Source organism: Rhinoraja longicauda, chromosome 17 (assembly GCF_053455715.1).
Source record: "Rhinoraja longicauda isolate Sanriku21f chromosome 17, sRhiLon1.1, whole genome shotgun sequence".
NCBI lineage: Eukaryota > Metazoa > Chordata > Chondrichthyes > Rajiformes > Arhynchobatidae > Rhinoraja > Rhinoraja longicauda.
The window spans coordinates 39,101,541-39,118,614 of record NC_135969.1 but is presented as its reverse complement, the minus strand read 5'-3'; the positions used below and the strand labels follow the sequence as shown (position 1 = coordinate 39,118,614).

The 17,074-nt window shown below is 43.2% G+C and overlaps 2 protein-coding genes across 3 annotated transcripts in view; one reads left to right on the top strand and one right to left on the bottom strand.

Annotated features, from left to right (window-relative positions):
* slc25a26 (solute carrier family 25 member 26) overlaps nucleotides 1-12,943 on the top strand; it is a 139,513-nt gene extending 126,570 nt beyond the window's left edge. The window contains exons 8-10 of the mRNA XM_078414539.1: nucleotides 2,288-2,352; nucleotides 3,331-3,404; nucleotides 12,654-12,943. Of these exons, the coding sequence (XP_078270665.1) occupies nucleotides 2,288-2,352; nucleotides 3,331-3,404; nucleotides 12,654-12,750 (236 nt within the window). The 3' untranslated portion in view covers nucleotides 12,751-12,943. The remainder of the gene's footprint in view (nucleotides 1-2,287; nucleotides 2,353-3,330; nucleotides 3,405-12,653) is intronic.
* The window catches only part of lrig1 (leucine-rich repeats and immunoglobulin-like domains 1), a 62,644-nt gene continuing 58,397 nt past the window's right edge, over nucleotides 12,828-17,074 (bottom strand). For both annotated transcript variants that reach the window (XM_078414538.1, XM_078414537.1), the window contains 3 exons: nucleotides 16,544-16,687; nucleotides 14,459-14,719; nucleotides 12,828-14,240 (listed from right to left, as the gene is read on the bottom strand). In XM_078414538.1, coding sequence (XP_078270664.1) covers nucleotides 14,059-14,240; nucleotides 14,459-14,719; nucleotides 16,544-16,687 — 587 coding nt within the window. In that variant the 3' untranslated portion in view covers nucleotides 12,828-14,058. The remainder of the gene's footprint in view (nucleotides 14,241-14,458; nucleotides 14,720-16,543; nucleotides 16,688-17,074) is intronic.

Below are 17,074 nucleotides of genomic sequence, written 5' to 3'. Positions count from 1 at the left end.
AACGACTTCTCCTTCCAAATATCTGCCCAAACTCTGTAATTATTATTAACCTCTACCACCTCCTCTGGCAGTTTGTTTCAGATAGTCACAACACTTTGTAAAAAATCTGCCCCTCAGGCCTCATGGAACATAGAAAACAGCACAGGAATAGGCCCTTCAGCCCACAATGTCTGTGCCCATCATGATGCCAAGTTCAATTCAGTTTAGTTTATTGTCGCGTGTACCAAGGTACAATGAAAAGCTTTTGTTGCTTGCGATCCAGTCAGCAGAAAGACAAAATATGATTACAATTGAGCCATTTACAGTGTATAGATACATGATAAGGGAATAACGTTTAGTGCAAAGTGAAGCCAGCAAAGTCCGATCAAGATAGTCAATAGACAATAGACAATAGGTGCAGGAGTAGGCCATTCGGCCCTTTGAGCCAGCACCGCCATTCAATGTGATCATGGCTGATCATTCTCAATCAGTACCCCGTTCCTGCTTTCTCCCTATACCCCCTGACTCCGCTATCCTTAATAGTCCGATCAAGGATAGTCTGAGGGTCACTTATCCTAACCTTATTTCATCTGCACATATTATTTTGCATATCTCCTTTAAACTTTGACCCTCTCACCTTAAAGCCATGCCCTCAAGCCTTAGACACTTCCAGGAGTGGGAGAGGAATTGTTCTGACTGTCTACCAGATCTATGACAATCGTTTGCTTAATCACCTACTGTATATATATGATATGATGATGATGATGATGAGGTTTTTCTGTGTCCTTGTGTATTGGGATGAGGGGGAGAAGGCAGGAACGGGGTACTGATTGAGAATGATCAACACTGATCACATTGAATGGTGGTGCTGGCTCGAAGGGCCGAATGGCCTACTCCTGCACCTATTGTCTATCGGTGATAATCCTTGTCACCTAGAAGCCATTGAATGAATGCAGTATGATTGCTGCCCGAATACGCACTCCTGGGCAATGCTGATGTAGCAGTGTCCCCCTTTATTACCGCAGAGGGAAGATTCACAAAAGCACATAGTGCTGGAGTAACTCAGTGGGTCAGGCTGCATCTCTGGAGAAAAGGAATAGGTGGTGTTTCGGGCCCAGACCCTTCGTCAGACTGAGAGTCAGCGGAGAGAGAAACCAGAGGTATGAAAAGGTTCTGAACAAATCAGAGCCCACACCGACGACCAAGGACAGGTGGAGCCCACAATGGTCCATTGTTGGTTGTGGAAGAGGTGATAACGAAAGGATGTATGGATACAAACAGTGTAACTAGCGGGGGGAGGGGGGGGGGTAGGGAGAGTGAGATGAAATCCAGGGGTTACTTGAAATTAGAGAAATTATATTCATACTGTAACACTGGGTAGATACAAAATGCTGGAGTAACTCAGCGGGGCAGGCAACATCTCTGGAGAGAAGGAATGGGAATCTCCAGAGATAAGAATAAGGGATAGGCCATTTAGAACCGAGATACTTTTTCACCCAGAGAGTTGTGAATCTGTGGAATTCTCTGCCACAGAAGGCAGTGGAGGCCAATTCTCTGGATGCTTTCGAGAGAGAGTTGGATAGAGCTCTTAAAGATAGCGGAGTCAGGGGATATGGGGAGAAGGCAGGAACGGGGTACTGATTGTGGATGATCAGCCATGATCGCGGTGAATGGCGGTGCTGGCTCAAAGGGCCGAATGGTCTACTCCTGCACCTATTGCCTATTGAGATGCTGCCTGTCCCGCTGTGTTACTCCAGCATTTTGTGTCTTTCTTCGGTGTAAAAGCAGCAGCTGCAGTTCTTTCCTGCACACTTCATACCACTGGGGTGTAAGCTGCCCAAGCGAAATATGAGGTGCTCTTCCTCCAATTAGCGTGTGGCTTTATTCTTGACATTGGAGCAGGCCCAGGATGGAAGGGTCAGGCCTTGTCCAGTCCCTTCAGCCTGCATTGTAATTCCAGGGGCTTTAATGTTGAAAACTTTACCGTTTCTTCAGTTCACACATCAGAAAACAAGGGGAATTTAATGCTTCAGCCACTGACAGACGTCACACTCTTTGGAGCTCTGGGCTCTTGAATCGGAAGCTTAAATCCCCCCCCCCAATCTTGATGGATTCCTCTTGATTGTGGCTCTTCCAAGTTATTTGAGAAGGTAAATTGGTTGGGCGGGTTGAACAAAAGATTCTTGTGCAGAAATGAGGGTGGCAGCACTGATTTGTTGTAGAGTTTAGCAAACAAGTATTAACGTCAAGATATAATTATACAGCAGCCTTTGACACGTTAGCTTATGATTAACCTGTCTCGTTTCAGGCGGTTTTTCAGCTGCAGTCACCACACCTCTGGACGTGGCAAAGACAAGAATCATGTTAGCAAAGGTACGTCTGTGGAATGACATCGCAGCAAAGACAAACGGGCGTTGTACATCACTTTACAGGACACAGAGTGCTGGAGTAACTCAGCGGGTCAGGCAGCATCTGTGGAGAACATGGATAGGTGACGTTTCACAGAGTGCTGGAGTAACTCAGCGGGTCAGGCAGCATCTCTGGAGAACATGGACAGGTGACGTTTCTGGGCGGGTCCCTTCAGCCACACTCACCAGTTTCGTGTCAGGACCCTTCTCCACAGATGCCGCCTGACCCGCTGAGTTACTCCGGCACTTTGTGTCCATTTGTGTAAACCAGCATCTGCAGTTCCTTGCTTTATACCTGTATATTATTTTGATGCATCATGATCATTTGCATTGATAGTCTTGTGAATTATAATCGTTTACATATTTGGCAGTCGCCATTCTGCCCATCAAGAATGTGCTATCTCCCTTTCTCTTCTTCCCATAACCCTCATTTTGTTCCCCCCCATTAGGAAATGTTTAGAGGGATGTGGACCAAATGGGACTAGCGTAGATGGGGCATCTTGTTCAGCATGGACAAGTTGGGCTGAAGGGCCTGTTTCCATGCTGTATGACTCTGACTGGACTGATCCAATCTCTTTTGAATGGTTTTTTGATTCTCTCCACTGATGGTGCATCCCTGATTATTCCTAATCAATTCCTCCTTTCTTGCCATTTACCTTCTTGATATGCCCTCCAGTTCCTGACCTTGTTACCAAGAGCACCAATTACTCCACCATAATTTCACCTGTCAGCCTTTGATTCCAGCCTGCGCTGGCTACACCTCTACTTGTACAAAATTAGCTGCGTTTGGGAGGGCTTTTCTACTGCATTTTCTACGCAGAAACAATTCACACATAGTGCGAACACGGTGCCACTTGTGATATCACGAAGGAAGAGGTTGAAATAAATAATTTACGACCGAGTTTCTTTCTCGATGTCTGATCTGTGCTTTCAATTGATGCAGAAAGGCACAAAGACAGCAAGTGGAAAGGTGCTGCCGACCCTGAAGAATATCTGGAAGGCTCAAGGGATTTCTGGGTAAGGTTTTAGCTTTCTTTCCGACTTGGCAAATATGTTCGTAAGAGTTATCCACTGTGATGTTAGTTTAGTTTAGAGATACAGCGCAGAAATAGGCCCTTCGTCCCGAGTCCGCGTCGACCAGCGATCCCCGCACATTAACGCTATCCTACACGCACTGGGGGACAATTTACATTTATACCAAGCCAATTAACCTACAGACCTGCATATCTTGGGAGTGTGGGAGGACACCGAAGATTACGGAGAAAACCCACACCGGCCACGGGGAAGAGCGTACAAACTCCGTGCAGACGGCACCCGTGGTCAGGACTGAACCCAGGTCTCTGGCCCGGCAAGGTAGTAATTCTACCGCTGCGCAACCGTGCCGCTGAATGTTAGTATTGTGTAGGAAAATCAAGTATCAGTTTGAATATGGCTTGCCCTATCGAACAGAACGTGTTTGGATGAGGTGTAAGAAAATTACTGCAGATGCTGGTACAAATCGAAGGTATTTATTTCACAAAATGCTGGAGTAACTCAGCAGGTCAGGCAGCATCTCAGGAGAGAAGGAATAGGTGACGATTCGGGTCGAGTCTGAAGAAGTCTCGACCCGAAACCTCACCCATTCCTTCTCTCCTGAGATGCTGCCTGACCCACTGAGTTACTCCAGCATTTGGTGAGGCATCAGTATTGGATGAGACATCAGTATTGCACATGGCTGATCTCACACTCATTGAAGTCCATCGAATGTAAAATTAGCTGACATGTAAAGTGTGTGCCCAAATATATCACGTCCTCACTGTTTCAACCTAGTCTTGGAGTCCAAGAAAGGCTATTTAATCTGACGTCACAGGATTTATTGTAGTCCCCTTTTTTGAGCTTCTTAGCCTTCTTAAATAACAGTACAGATCCACACCGATTTTCGGCCACCCTTAGTTCCAGAGCATTTCTGGATTATCCGTTTTGCCGGACCAACAGAGGTCACGGTCTAGTCTGGAACGGTCCGAGATACCGCCCGCAAAGTTAACCCCAGACGTCGGCCGTGGGAACGGATCTGCCGGCTCGGGCCGGGCCGGAGTTCCAGAGCCCCGGCAGCAGGGGGGGCAAATTCCACCCGCCGATCGGCCGCGGAAGTCCCGATGAGGTGGAGATCGGCCGCCCTCACCCGGCCTGGGCGCCACGTGTTCATGGGGGACCTCCGGGAGGGATTTCAAGTGCGCTCTTGTAATTTTGTCCGGATTAAAAGAGGCGCCAGAAAAATCGGGGGGAAAAAAACAAGCCAATTAACCTGCAAACCTGTACGTCTTTGGAGTGTGGGAGGAAACCGGAGATCTCAAAGAAAACCTAGGCGGGTCACAGGGAGAACTTGCAAACTCCGTACAGACAGCACCCTTGGTCAGGATCGAACCCGGGTCTCTGGCGCTTTAAGCGCTGTAAGGCAGCAACTCTACTGCTGCGCCACCGTGAGCTGTTCTGCTATAAATGGGAGATACATGGGATGGTAAAGACTTTTATTGCAGCTACAGGTATTTTGTTAAACACACAATGAGGTCAGTGCTATGAACAGAAGGCACACCCCATTAATGTACTTTCCCCTTCACAATTTGTCCTGACCATTCATTCATTGGGCCAAATTCAAAAACCTGTCACCGCGGTTCAAGAATATTTTGGTTCACAATGTTTCGTGTAATCCTGCTTGGAAGAAAATGCAGCAGGAGTCTGCGGATTTTCAATTATGAACAATTGCCTGAACTGCTTCTTCCGTTCGATACGTTAATCAAACATGCAAAAATCTCCAGGGGGAATCCTAAATCCTTGTCATTAACGAAGGGCCAAAATGCATTCTTGGAATTTAAGGTTTAGTTTAGTATGGCCCTTTGCTAATGATAAGGATTGAGGATTTCCCCTGGAGATGTGACAATAGACAATAGGTGCAGGAGTAGGCCATTCAGCCCTTTGAGCCAGCACCACCATTCAATGTGATCATGGCTGATCATTCTCAATCAGTACCCCGTTCCTGCCTTCTCCCCGTACCCCCTGACTCCGCTATCCTTAAGAGCTCTATCTAGCTCTCTCTTGAATGCATTCAGAGAATTGGCCTCCACTGCCTTCTGAGGCAGAGAATTCCACAGATTCACAACTCTCTGACTGAAAACGTTTTTCCTCATCTCAGTTCTAAATGGCCTACCCCTTATTCTTAAACTGTGGCCCCTTGTTCTGGACTCCCCCAACATTGGGAACATGTTTCCTGCATGTTCAATGCATGCCAATATGTGTGCATATTAGCATGTATATCCCTGTGACCTCGTGGCTTTCCTCTGCGCGCTCCGGATTCCTCCCATGTCACAAAGGCGTGCGGCTTTCTCGGTTATTTGGCCTCTGTAAATGGCATCTAGTGTGCAGGGGAATAGATGGGAAAGTGGGTTAACATCTTAACTTGTGTGAACAGGCGACAGATAGTCGGCGTGGACTCGTTGGGCCAAAGGCCCCTGTTTCAATGCTGCATCTGTGAATAATTCAAAGTAGTATTCAGAAAAAGGCCGGTGGAGGAAGGAATGCCCCTTCCATAAGCAGGCGTAGATACAGAACAGGGTTGTAATGTTGAACCTGTCTAATAAGCAGGACAGGCTTCAACCTCAGGACACCTAACCTCAAGAAGGAGATTTGTTGGGGGGGCGGGGGGGGGGGCTCCTGTAGACTAGGGTGCAGCACAGATTCAGGGAAGGGATGGTTTGCGTTACCAGATCATGCACTACATAGCTTTTAGGAGCAAAGAAAGTTTGTGAGGAGATTTGGCTGATGTAAAACTTGGTGCAGGATGTAAAAGAGAGTGAAGTTGTTCACTTTAACTGATGGGTTAAGAGCCAAGAGAACATGTTTCAAATTTTAAAAAAGAGTAAAGGGTCCATTTTTCAGCTGTTGAATGTTATCGTCTGGAACTCGCTGTCAGTAAGAGTAGCGGAAACAGAATCATCCCGGGCTAAACACCAACGAAGCAGAACAAAGAGTTGGTCAGTTGCATCTGCTCCCTGCTCTGTCATCCAGTGAGATCATGGCTGATCATTCAGCTCAGCTCCACATTCCCGCACTAACCCTGTATCTCCTCAATTCCCTTAACCTTTCCATCGATCTCAATCTGGAATATAGTGGTCAGTGGGAACCTTCCTTGCCATCCAAACTCACCTGCGTGGGTTTTCTCCGGGTGCTCTGGTTTCCTCACACATTCCAAAGACCTGCAGATTTGTAGGCTAATTGGCTTGGTTAAATTGTAAATTGTCCCTAGTGTGTGTGTGGGGTAGTGTTAGTGTGCGGGGACCGCTGGCCGCACAGTCTCGGTGGGCCAAAGTCAGAGAGTTGTGAATCTGTGGAATTCCCTGCCTCAGAAGGCAGTGGAGGCCAATTCTCTGAATGCATTCAAGAGAGAGCTAGATAGAGCTCTTAAGGATAGCGGAGTCAGGGGGTATGGGGAGAAGGCACGAACGGGGTACTGATTGAGAATGATCAGCCATGATCACATTGAATGGCGGTGCTGGCTCGAAGGGCCGAATGGCCTCCTCCTGCACCTATTGTCTATTGACCTGTATCTCTAAACTAAACTAAATATAGGAAAAAGACATTTCCAAAGACTTGTTATTCCCCGGGGAAATAAATTCCTTGGCATTTTCTCCCAAACGGCTGACCCTTCAATGTGAGATCCTCTGTATGTAATCAGAGGGAATTTTGCTGGGCAAATGTCTGAAGGGTGATTGGAGAGCATGGGATGGGGGGCATTACTCAGAAGGTACATTTCAAGATAGTTATGGAAAGAGTGGTCCAGAATTAAGGTCTGAACATTGAATTCTCCAATATTAGGTAACACATTCCCCCCCTGCACACATCATGGTGCATACCTATTTCCCCCACTATCTCAAACCCATTTCTCCTTCCACCTAAATTGGGCGGCACAGCAGTAGAGTTGCTACCTCACAGAACCTTCAGCCCCAGAGACCTGGGTTTGATCCCGACTACGGGTGCTGTCTGTACGGAGTTTGTACGTTCTGCCTGTGACCGCTTGGGTTTCCTCAGAGATCTTCAGTTTCCTCCCACACTCCAAAGACGTGCAGGTTTGTAGATTAATTGGCTTGGTATAAATATAAAAATAGCGTGTGCAGGATAATGTTAATGTGCGGGGATCGCTGGTTGGCGCGGACTCGGTGGGCCGAAGGGCCTGTTTCCACGCTGTATCTCTAAACTAAACTACATCCGGCTCACTGGCTTCACAATTCACTCATCTCCTTATCCCACATCCTGTTGCCTTCTCATCTCGTCTTTGTCCACCCATCTGCCGTTTAACCTCCCCCTCTCAGACTTGCCAGGCTTTGTTCTGCCCCTCGTCTCTTTTCTAGCTTTCTTCCTAAAACATCCCGACCCGAAACGCCACCTATGCATGTCCTTCAAAGATACTACCTAACTCACCGAGTTACTTCAGCGCTTGTTTTTTCCCATTGTTTTAAACCAGCATCTGCAGTTCCTTGTGTCTCTAGAATTAAGGTTCTGGATTAGGGAAAGGTTGATTTCAAAATCTTAAGACATAGACATAGATAGAAAATAGGTGCAGGAGTAGGCCATTTGGCCCTTCGAGCCAGCACTGCCATTCAATGTGATCATGGCTGATCATCCAAAATCAGTACCCCGTTTCTGCCTTCCCTCTTGATTCCGTTAGCCCCAAGAGCTATATCCAACTGTCTCTTGAATACATCTACATACATACTCTCTTGAAGACATCACTTGACAAATGTAGACTGGGACTAAATCTGACAAGTGGGAGTTGTTCAAAAGAGAAAAAAAAGAGTTCAGGGGCAACATGTTCTCATAAGGGTGAAAAGTAAGAACAACATGTCCAGGCAACCTTGGATATCAAGGGCTATTGAAGATTGGGAGAAGGTAAAAAAAAAAGGCCATTGCAATTCTATCATTCTGTGAGTGCAAATATAGGGTTTAAGGGCAATGTGTTTACACTGAGGATTGTTGGACCTTTGAACGCTTCACACAATGAGTGATTGAAGCTAAGGCAATTTCATTTTCTACAGGAAATTTGGATGCATGTCTGAGGTTGAGGAGATTGCCGGGCAATAAGGTCAGCACTACACTGAATTAGATTGTAGATTGCTGTGGCAAAGATTTTGCACAGATGGAGAAGACTCTTCTTACAGGGATCCGAAATGTCTCAAAACCTTGCCTTCGTATCATTTTGCATGCTAGGATATGCCAAATCAATGTCATTCCTGATGTTGCAAGGGTCCTAGTTAATGCAAGAAGGTTTTGAAACAAAATGTGGAATAACCCAAAAGTGAACAGTGGGTAGCATTCACTAGCTTAACACATTTCAGTCCAAATCAATTTACAATGTGGCCACAATTTGCCTCGGACAAATTGCAGTGCCTGAAAGCAACGATTATAGTAATCAGCTGAATTAGTGTCTAGTAAAACCTGAAACTATTTCCATCTGCCAACTCCATATCTTTTTTTGAAAACCAAAACAACTAGCAAAACAAGTCGATGAACTATTGAACCATCTACCTTCAAAAACAATGTTTCATGATTAAATATCAACTCCAGCTGGTCTCATAAAAATCTAGTTGCTTTAATTTTTTTAATATGTGTGTTTGATTAAGGAGAAGTTTCAACTCATTTGTTGGCAAATTTACTTCAATCTTAAAACACTAGTCACCAATAGAGTAATTAATTGATTATAAAATAAACTGCAATATATCTGCCTCCAGCACCCCCCCCCCCCCCCCCCCCCCCGGCAACACATTCCAACACCCACCAACCACACTGTGTAAAAATTAAAATACTTGCTCAGCACATCTCCTTTAAACTTTGCCCGTAAAGCATTGACATTAGTGCAAAGTCTGTAGGCTATTTTTTTAAATAAACGGTGCTCCTTGCATAAGCAATGATCACAGGCAGAAATTATGAAAAGTACATCCTTTAGCTGGGGGTTGCACAGCGGTAGAGTTGCTACGTTGCTTACAGCGCCAGAGACCTGGGTTCAATCCTGACTCCGGGTGGTGTCTGTCCGGAGTTTGCACGTATCTCTCTGTGACCGCGTGGGATTTCTCCAGGCGCTCCGGTTTCCTCCCACATTCCGAAGGTGCAGGTTTATCGGTTAATTGGTTTCTGTAAATTGCCCCGAGTGTGTAGTTATAACTAATGTATGGATGGGTGATCGCTAGTCAGTCATGGAGTGATATAGTGTGAAAACGGGCCCTTCAGCCCAACTTGCCCACAGGTCCCAGCTACACTAGCCCCACCTGCCCGCGTTTAGTCCATATCCCTCCAAACCTGCCCTATCCATGTACCTGTCTGTTTCTTAAATGTTGCGGTAGCCCCTGCCTCAACTACCTCCTCTGGCAGCTTGTTCCATACACCCACCACCCTTTGTGTGAAAAAGTTACCCCTCAGATTCCTATTAAATCGTTTCCCCTTCACCTTAAACCTATGTCCTCTGGTCCTCGATTCCCCCACTCTGGGCAAGGGACCCTGTGTATCTACCCGATCTATTCCTCTCATTGTTTGTGTGGGCCGAATGGCCTGTTTCCATACTGTATCTGTAAACTAAACTCAACAAAACAGTCGCATCTGGTACAGTAATGCATTGTTATACCATGGAGGGCTATTAAATTATCAATACCCTTATACATAGCCCCTACAAAGCAGGATAGGAGAAAATTGATAAGGGACAGAACTGGTGCAGCTTATAGAGCTGCAGCCTCTCTGCTCCAGCAAATCCAGTATGATTTCACTCTGTGTGAGTTTGCTTGTTCTCTTTAGCATGTAGGTCACTTCCCAGTGCACCTGTCCCCTTTATCATCACAAAAACGTGCAGATTGATAGGTTACCTGCTCACACTAGCTTGCTTTACATGAGCGGTGGAAGTTTGGGGAAAAATAAGATTTTAGGTTCGGATTAGTGCAAGAACTGGGTGCCTGATGGTCGGTGTAGTTTCTGTGGGCCAACGAGCCTGCTTCTGTGCTGTATCTGTGTGTGATTCTACGACTAAGTTAAATGTGATGAATCGCTTCTTTGCTGCATACCATTCTTGCATTCTTTCTTCGGGTATTGGCATGCTTGCAAGGTTGACATTTATTATTTATTCCCAGCTGCCCTTGGGAAGGCCGTGAGCCTTTTTTTTACACAAACAGCTACATCAATGTGGAGAATGTACACCCACACTATTCTGAACATTCTTATTCCCCGTGTTCAGACGAGGAGATAAACTTTTCTCTGAATCGTCTATTTCAGTGGCATAGCTTCACAACATGTGATTTTCCAGAAGGAGATTGCATGCAATTGAAATATTTTGAAATCTGTTTTAAAATAGTTGAGATGATCAACTTGATATGTTACCATCCTCAGCTGAGTTGAATCAAGTTTTCTTTTAGTAATTTCTAAATTTGGATGAAGATTTTTTTTTGTTGCAGCATTGAAGGGTTTTATAAAATGAATAGTCCTGATGTTATTCTGTTCTGTTGAGAATATGAAGGATATGCACTACTGTAGTTCATTCCCCTCCATCTCAACCTTCTTCACTCATGCCTTCAGCTCCCCATGGAAAGACAGATCAGTCAGTCTGAAGAAGGGTCTCGACCCAAAATGTCACCTATTCCTTCTATCCAGTGATGCTGCCTGTCCCGCTGAGTTACTCCAGCTTTTTGTGTCTATCTTCGGTTTAAACCAGCATCTGCAGTTCCTTCTTACAACAAAGCAGGAGTGACAGCTCTGTGGGTGATTGTTCCCATCAAGAAGGACTGAGCCTCTGCAGGAGAAATGAACTTCACAAGTTTATAGGAGTAGAATTAGCCCATTCGGCCCATCTCGTCCACTCCGCCATTCTCTGCCTCCCAATCCCATTTTCCTGCCTTCTCCCCATAACCCTTGACACCCGTTCTAATCATGAATCTGTCTATCTCTGCCTTAAAAATGTCCACTGACTTAGCCTCCACAGCCCTCTGTGGCAATGAGCTCCACAGATGAACTAACTCACTTAACTGTAAAGACAAAGCAGCATATTTCAGTCATACATACAGCATAGGAGCCAACCCTGGAAGTTGCGTGTGACCAACAAGGACATGACCCCAGCCAATCACCCACTGACAGGCTGATCCTCAGTATCTTCAATTTTTTGCAAAGGCAACTAAACAAGGAGAGAAACCCAAATTAACAAGGATAGAAACCTGACTCCGACAAAGTTCTGTTGCTGCTAAATTACTTGGAGCACAATTTTTTCATAACACTCATCATATTTTTGCCAAGCACAAAAGCTCATGGCAAATCTCTCGATTACTGGCAGCTGTTGAATGGTCTTTGTCATAGTGAGACATTGTGAGTGCCTTCCTCAGTCACACACACCACTGTAAGTATTGCATGTGTTTTGGACTGGGCAACACACCGAACCTGTTGGATAACTGGGAAATCACAAGCAACACCTGTACATGCAAATGTTTGAAGGCTGAGCAAGTCTCTGACTTGTTAGCTGAAGCACACCAGAGAATGAGCCTCGGATACAACAGCTGTGAAACAAAGGTCTTCTGCCAGGCTGCTCCCTGTAGACCACACTCCAGTCCACAAGATCATGGAAAATGTGAGGCAGTTCCCATTTTAACAAGTCATTCTCAACAACGCCAGATGTCTCTGTTAAAATTCAGCATCTCCATCAAGGGTTGGGCAACTTTATTTCCAAGGGTCCCAATTTGGCCCTTGGACTGCCCTTTACCAATAAGGCAGGGAGTAGAAATGAGCATGCACTTTTTGCCTGTCACAGTGAAGGTATTTGGGTCTAGCTTTCTTTAGGTGCATAGTACCACTGCGATGTTGAAGAAGCAAAAAACAATTCTATGCCATCATTTTGAAAATATTATTGCAGCATTGTGTATGTGCACTAAATGGTGACCAAGACAACAAATGTATGCTGCCCGAGTTACTCCAGCATTTTGTGTCTATAAACTGGTTACAACATTCATGTAAGACATTGTTATCATATTTGTCCATGTGATTACACATTGTTGTAGTATTGTATTCAGCATCTTTTTTTTGTTGCTGAATACAATATTAAATGTGTTTTAGCCCTGAACTAGATGTTGCAAGGAGTTTATAACTTATGGCTTTACAGAAAATAGTTGTAATGACAGTCATGATGTTTTAGAGTATTATAGTGTAAGTATACTGCAAAGTTATTCTTTAACATGTACAAATCAAATACTAACCTTTTTTCCCCCTCTTTCACAGCTTATTTTCAGGCATTGTACCCAGAGTCATGTGGATCAGTCTTGGAGGATTTCTGTTTTTAGGAACATATGATAAAGTCCACAAGCTGCTGCTATAAGGTGTCAAGAAAGTCACTGTAATACCATTGAACTAGCCTAATGGATATAATATAAATTGATTTTTATTAGAACCTTCAATTATTTTGTTAAACATTTCTATATTTTACATTTCTGTAATATGTATATTTTTAGCAAATTGTATAAATAAATATTTGTGCAGAAAAGTAACACTTCCTCAATTTGCCTCCATTAAGCAGCTTTGCCGTGTCCTTTCTGGTAACATATAAAAGGAAATACTGACAGATAGTCATTTTACGGTGTCTCTAAAGCAGTTTCAACATAGAAATATGTAGGCATGGGTAAATTATCAGGTTTAAATTATAAAACTGCACACTAAAGATCCTTGGAATTCAACATCTGTCTCCAAATTTTGCTGCGTTCATAATTTCTAAATAAAACTTGCAAATTCAGACTATTGTAGCAGTATTTACCTCAAATGCCGTTTTACTTGATACAGTCCACCAATTTCTCAAATTACCCATAGGGAAGGACACTGCTTAACAGCTCATGAGAAGACTTCAAGTGAACAAACAAGTAGTTTATAAACAAGATGCATTTTCAACTTTTCCAGTGACACATTGGCAGATAGTGAGTGACAATACAAACTCTGCTATCATGTTTGAGTTCTGTTATCATGATGCTTTGGGGAACCTTTCTGTAATTTGCAATATTTCTATGGGAAACTTGTGTAACTGCCACTGAAAAGTTGTACTTTTTTTTTAAACTCCAAAAATGCCTATGATAAATTAGATCCTTTATCAAATGTGTGCAATCCCCAGAAGTTTTGTCGACGTTAATTGTAACAAGCCATTTAGAACAAAGGTAAGTGGATTTATCCTAGCAATGTTACTTTCATTATAACCTCTTGTAATAAGGCACCAGAAGGTTTTACAAAATTTAAAAACAGCAACCAAACGAGTTTTCAAAAATTCTTAAAGTTCATGTTATTCATGCACTAAATAGGTTTAAAATATCTTCTGCAAAAGATACATAAGAAACTCTTATATACAAACATACAAAACAAAACATTCCTTTGTACATTATTATTCCCCGCATTTACACACTTCAGAAGCAAGTAAATTGCCGAGCTACTAATTCTTCCCAAGGAAGCTTAAAAAATGTATATACACAGTTAAAGAACACTCGTACAGGTCTTCTCCTATACAAGCTGTGTCCTTGCCACATCTCTTCATCTTGGAGAGGTAGCTAAAGGTGGTGAGGTAGTAACAAAAAGCTGACAAAATTTTCAGTGCACAGGTGTACATTTGCATTCTTCTGCAAACTACTACTGCTTTTCAGGTGAAGTCTCAAGAATGTAGTAACTGCCCATTAAGTAGCAAAGTCTGTTTGGTGTCAACTTCAGAATCACTGCGCGATAAAGTTCGAGGTCTCTCACACAACAATGCTGAATTGCCTGAGGCCTCCAAAGATGGAAGATGTACAGGATTGTGAAGTTCCTGAGTCAACTGCACAGGTTGGAAAGATGTACCTGAAAAATTAAACAAGTTTTAAAAGTTTTAAACCTGGCAGAACTAGTTAAGAATTGTGTTATTAAGATGAATGTAAATCGATATTTGCAATTTGTCTTTACTCCACCGAAAGCTGCTAATTAACCTTTTTATTTACATTATAACTTTACTATTGTGAGAGAACTTTAAAAGCAAAACTATTATTGTTCTTCACACTTCAACCAAGACTAAATATTACCTTTTTTGTCAACAATCTTTACAACCACTTGATTTTGGGGCTGAGATGTCATCCTATCGTGGTTGCTAGGATAAACAGGCCCTTGCCTTTCTTTCATGCTACTGAAAGTCCCATTGCATGGATAATGATTTAAAATTCCTCCATTGATTATATTCTGTCCTTTAGCATCTTCAGGAGAATAATCCGTACTTCTATAAGGGCTTGAAGTGTTGGCATTATCAAACTGATCCATGCAGACTCTGGGTTGAACACCAAACAAACCTATTCAATCAAACAAAACATTATTGTATACATGTATTCATTTGAAACCACTTTTACAGTGCTTCCAACAAGTAGACATTTGACATGATAGTTTGACATGAACACAATATGCATTGGCTAGCCATCATCAATACAAATCTGCTGGTATGAAATAGATACTCCCTGAGATAGTTCTGCATAATTATAACATTTTCTACATTCATAAGACGTACACCCACGCAAAATTTGAAAATTACTTTTGCTCAGCCTGTAAATACCCAAACAGAACAAGTTATATTTCAGCAGAAAGACTGGAAATTTTAATTCATATTTAATGAAAATCAAAAATGACATGATATAACTCAAGTATTCATTTCCCTATTTCCATAATCTTCTGCATGCTGTAATTCCCCTTCACTTCTACTGCACACAGCCTTGAACATCAAATCTTTTTAGAAACTGGATCAGATCAAACCATACATCAACTGAATAATAGTCTGACTTCACTGTCGGGAGTCTATTATTTTCTGTTTTAAGAAGCAAAGTCTAATGGTTGCTGGGAGATGTCTTAAAATCAAAATGATTTTTATTTTAATGCTGATTGTCCAATTTAACCCAAGTAATTGTTAGCAAGGGATGATTAATTTGCATTTATACTGGAATAATATTTAATTGAAACATTCTGCATCCTAACATGTAAACAGCTTTAACCAATTTCTGAATTTGAGGAACTATTATTAGTTTATACAAATAATCAGAGTCATGGAGCCAAAGAAGCCCTTCGGCCCAATTTGCCCGTGCCGACCAAGATGTTCCATCAACGTTGCCCAAAAAGACATGGTTCTGCATAATGAATGTTCTTATGGCTAAGAACTTCCGGCATTGAATGTTTGGAGCAAACAAAGCAAGGTTCTCAAGGAATGTTTGAGGGTTACCCGAGTATTATTCTTGGTTTCCAGCTATTTTGCACCAAATTCACAGCAAAAGACAAGGGGAAATGATGATTCAATGCCCATATTCCACATGAATCAGCACATATTTTGTGTCTACTAAAAATAATCCATTCATTTATGCAAAACTAATTTAATGACTTACGTTTTCTGAAGGTGGGAATGGAAGTTTTTTTTTTGTAATACCAACTAAGGTAGCCTTAATCAGCATCATGGGTAAAGACGTTTCATTCTACGTGCATAACTTATGTACACGTATCTGGGAACTATTCATGTTGGAAAAGAACAAAAACAGATTGTGGGAGAGTGAGCAGGCACACATGGAGCGGCCGCCAGCCGGCCTCGATGCCTCTGTGAGCAGGTCTACTCAGCACTCCCAGCTTGACCCAACTGACTAACGGTTGCAGCTCACAGTAGGCAGCCGACGATGCCCCGTTCCGATCCAGCAGAAAAGGCCTGCATCCTTGCAGCAACCAGCAAAATCCAAATCCACACTGACTTCAAGACACTGGCGCGGTGGCTCAGACCACTCATTCCTGCCACTAATGGTGCCTCCACTTCAGCAACATACAGGCTGCACGGTCCTGCACTAATTGCACTGGACAACTCCAAAATCACCTTGCACTACTTCACAGGTGAGTCTGTTATAAAGCCAGGGAAGCTTACCCAATTTCAAAGAATGGTTTAAAAAAATTATCAGAAAATCTTTGTAACTCCAGAACTGCCTGTGCTTTAATACTATGAAATCAAAATCCAGGACCCAATCGTTAGATTTTTGGAATCCATTTCTATATTTGCTCAGCTCACTCTCCTTCATCAAAAAATGTCTGTAAACTCTAAAAGAAAATCAAGTTCGTACCTGCAGCATATTTTTTAAATGTAGTTTAACACATACCTGGATTTTCTGAGCACAGTCTTCCTTCGGTTGCATTTTTACATCTATCTTTAATGTTGCATCCAACACAATGATTGGCTTTCCTATAGGAAATATTATGATTGTCCACATCTGCACAATTTCCAGCATCAGTCCGACATACACCTGCAATTATAGTCCGTTAGATTTTGCCCACTCTAAATTAACGCTCATAGTTAACAATCTAGATACATACACTGATCAGCCAAAACATTATGACAGGCGAAGTGAATGACATTGATTATCTTGTTACAATGGCACCTGTCAAGATATATTAGGCAGCAAGTGAACAGTCAGTTCTGTGAAGTTGATGTGTTGGATGCAGGAGGAACGGGCAGGAGTAAAGACCTGAGCGACTTTGACAAGGGCCAAATTGTTATTGCCAGACGACTGGGTCAAAGCATCTCCAAGGAGGGACAAACCACAAACCGGCGACAGGGTGTTGGGCGCCCAAGGCTCATCGATGCACGAGGGCAACGAAGGCTATCTGGACCAAACCAACAGAAGGTCTAC